This window comes from Solanum pennellii, chromosome 8 (genome assembly GCF_001406875.1).
Source record: "Solanum pennellii chromosome 8, SPENNV200".
NCBI lineage: Eukaryota > Viridiplantae > Streptophyta > Magnoliopsida > Solanales > Solanaceae > Solanum > Solanum pennellii.
In genome coordinates, this window is record NC_028644.1 from 56,753,788 (window position 1) to 56,756,538 (window position 2,751).

Sequence of the window (2,751 nt, forward strand, 5' to 3'; positions counted from 1 at the left end):
TAAACTTGAGGTCGAGTTAAAATTTGCAACTAAATTTCTAAAACTTGAGGTCGGGTTCAAATTTGCAACTGACATCACTTACGAAAAATCCTGTAATAGTTAATTTTCTTTTTTTTTTAATGTTTTTTAAGAGAGTAATTATTATACTTACGTGCGCAGCGAAAGAGTCGCATATTATTTTAAGAATTGCATTGAATTTAGCACCTCAGCAGCTGACTACTGTACCCTTCCCACATCCCATGTTCATTTTATAAACAATCTTACAACCAATAATTATTACGCATTAATCTCTTCTTAATGACTCCATCTCAACTTCATATTACTATATTCATCTCAAATCCTCATCTTCCCCGTAATTTCTACTTTCTTTAATATAGTAACTAAAAACAGAGCAATTGTAACCTATAGTTTTGAGGGGAAAAAAAAAACAGAGCATCAGTATGCTTCAAGAAAGTGCAAATTTTGTGATTGAGATCTTGAATGAATTTAAGTCTGACTACAATTAACTAAACGCATAATCGAAAAAAAAAAGAACTTATAATTCCAACCCCAACTTTCTTCACAATTCTAGGAAAAAAACTCAACTTAACTTTGGCAATCTTCCTAGTCTCTTCTTAAGTTTACAAACAAATCTCTCAAGAAGAAGGGAAAAAAAAACAGAGGAGTCAATTTGAACCCCAAAAGAAATTACTATGATTATACTTAAAACCCAAAAAAAAAAATGAGAGAGAGAGAGTCAAACCAAATTGAGATGAAATTAGAAAGTCCATTTCAAGATCTTGATTCTTAGATCAACCTTACACTTCGCATTATTTGTTGATGCCACTGCTGGAGCTTTACCCTTTGGTGTCGATCCATGAATTCCTTCACACGTTACTCTAATCCCTACCCTTTTGCTTTTCAATTTGTCCATTTTCACTTCTACCATAGTATCCATCAAGATTGTGACCGGTAACCCAGCTTTTCTCTTCAGATCTGATTTTAGAGATGAAACTGAATCAACATCAAGTACTTGTGACGCCATCGACAGAGTGGAGTGTATAATTGTAATGTTATTTGTAGTGCTGGTGAATCCAGGAAACGACCCTTTAGCTAAAACAACTTGATTTGAAAGTGCAGTGATAGAGATAGTGTTATAGTTGTATATCAATTTCTTGTTTGGGTTTTTGGTTGAGAGTGTGAGGTTCAATTTTGTAGTGAGATGGGTTGTGTCGTCGGTGGAAGTAGTGAGATTGAAACTAGAGATCTTGAGTGAAGAAACTGCGAATGTAGGGCGTTGAGGATGGTAAAGAACGTAGAAAATAGCACCAGCAATAGCTGCAAGGAGGAGGAGGATGCAAATGATGAGAATAGACCAGAAACAACACATACAGAAACAACGCCGGCCGCTGCAACGACGGCGGTTGTGTCGGTGGTAGGCTGTTGGTGTCGGTCGGTAAGGGACACGATTTGGGTTGTTGTACATCTGGTTCTTGACCGGAGCAGCGTGTGGATTTGCAGCAGTGGGCGCAGTGCCATTAGGCTTGGCTGAAGGGTAAACTCTGTCTGTCATTATTTGTTTGTGTTATTAGTTTTTAGACCAAAACAATGGTGTACTTTCAATACAAAAACAAGTTCTAATATTATGATTATTCGAAGAGTTTACAAGGACATATTGGTTTTTTGGGAAAGAAAATGAAAAAATGTGAAGTAAAGGGAAAGCAAAGCAAAGTGTCAAAGTTTCTTTTGTGTTGAAATGAATTTTTTTGTTTCTTCAAAGTGTTTAAGGGATAGACTATAAACCACTAAAGTGGGGGCAAATGGGGATACTTACAACACACCAAGAAATAGGAATCTCTTGGCTGGCTTGGGGCTTTTTTTTTTTTTTTAATTATGAATTATATCACTGATATGCCCACTTGGTTTTGTCTAGGTTTGTCTCTTTTTTTTTTTTTTTTTTTATAAATATATAATTTAATATATGTCAAGTTGTAATTTATATTCTATGAAAATTCTTAAATGCAATCAAATTGACTTGTATAATTCCAAACATGTGTTTACCATTTTACAATTTGGTCTAATCTCTAATGATGGGGATGTGGGACTGTAGAGTGTGGCATATTTATTTTGGTAGATTTATAAAATTGATTTAGTGTAAAGTTTTTTTTTTTAAAAAAAAATGATTTGTTAAAAAAATATTCGTGATAATATGTCATTTGAGTTATGCATATATTTTCATCTTATACATTTATAATTATATAAAAATAGATCTTTCTTTACTAATTCTCTTTTGCATTTGTTGTTTCTCTCTTCACACAAATTACAATGTATAATTTATCTTTTATAAAACTAAAAAGAAATTTGATATACAAATTTTTTTATTTTGATTAAATTAATTGTATAAAAATTCAAATATTTTGCGGATTTACAAACATAAAGAACATTTACTTATACAAACGCAATTTTTATAGACACAAACATCTTATTTGTACAAATAAGATACCTGTAATTTATACAAATTAAAGTTGCATGCTATTTTTTATACTAATATAATGTTCCATAGCAAATATTAAGTTTATTATAAAATACAATTAGACAAACTATAGATATAACATATGAACATAATTTTTATATTTGCTAAACCTAAAATTTACTCGTAAATTAATTTCTCTTTGATGTATCAGAATGAAGAAATAAAAGGAAAACGTTTATGTCACAAAGGAAGTATTATTTTTTTAAAAAAATCGTTTAATATTTATGATTAGGATTTGA

General features: G+C 31.3%; 1 protein-coding gene across 1 annotated transcript; it reads right to left on the minus strand.

Moving 5' to 3' along the window:
- Positions 1–441: 441 nt before the first annotated feature.
- LOC107026875 (NDR1/HIN1-like protein 26) lies at positions 442–1,837 on the minus strand. The gene has a single exon (XM_015227985.2). It carries the CDS (start codon positions 1,550–1,552, stop codon positions 758–760), a length of 795 nt encoding a protein of 264 aa, XP_015083471.1. The 5' UTR covers positions 1,553–1,837; the 3' UTR covers positions 442–757.
- Positions 1,838–2,751: the final 914 nt, after the last annotated feature.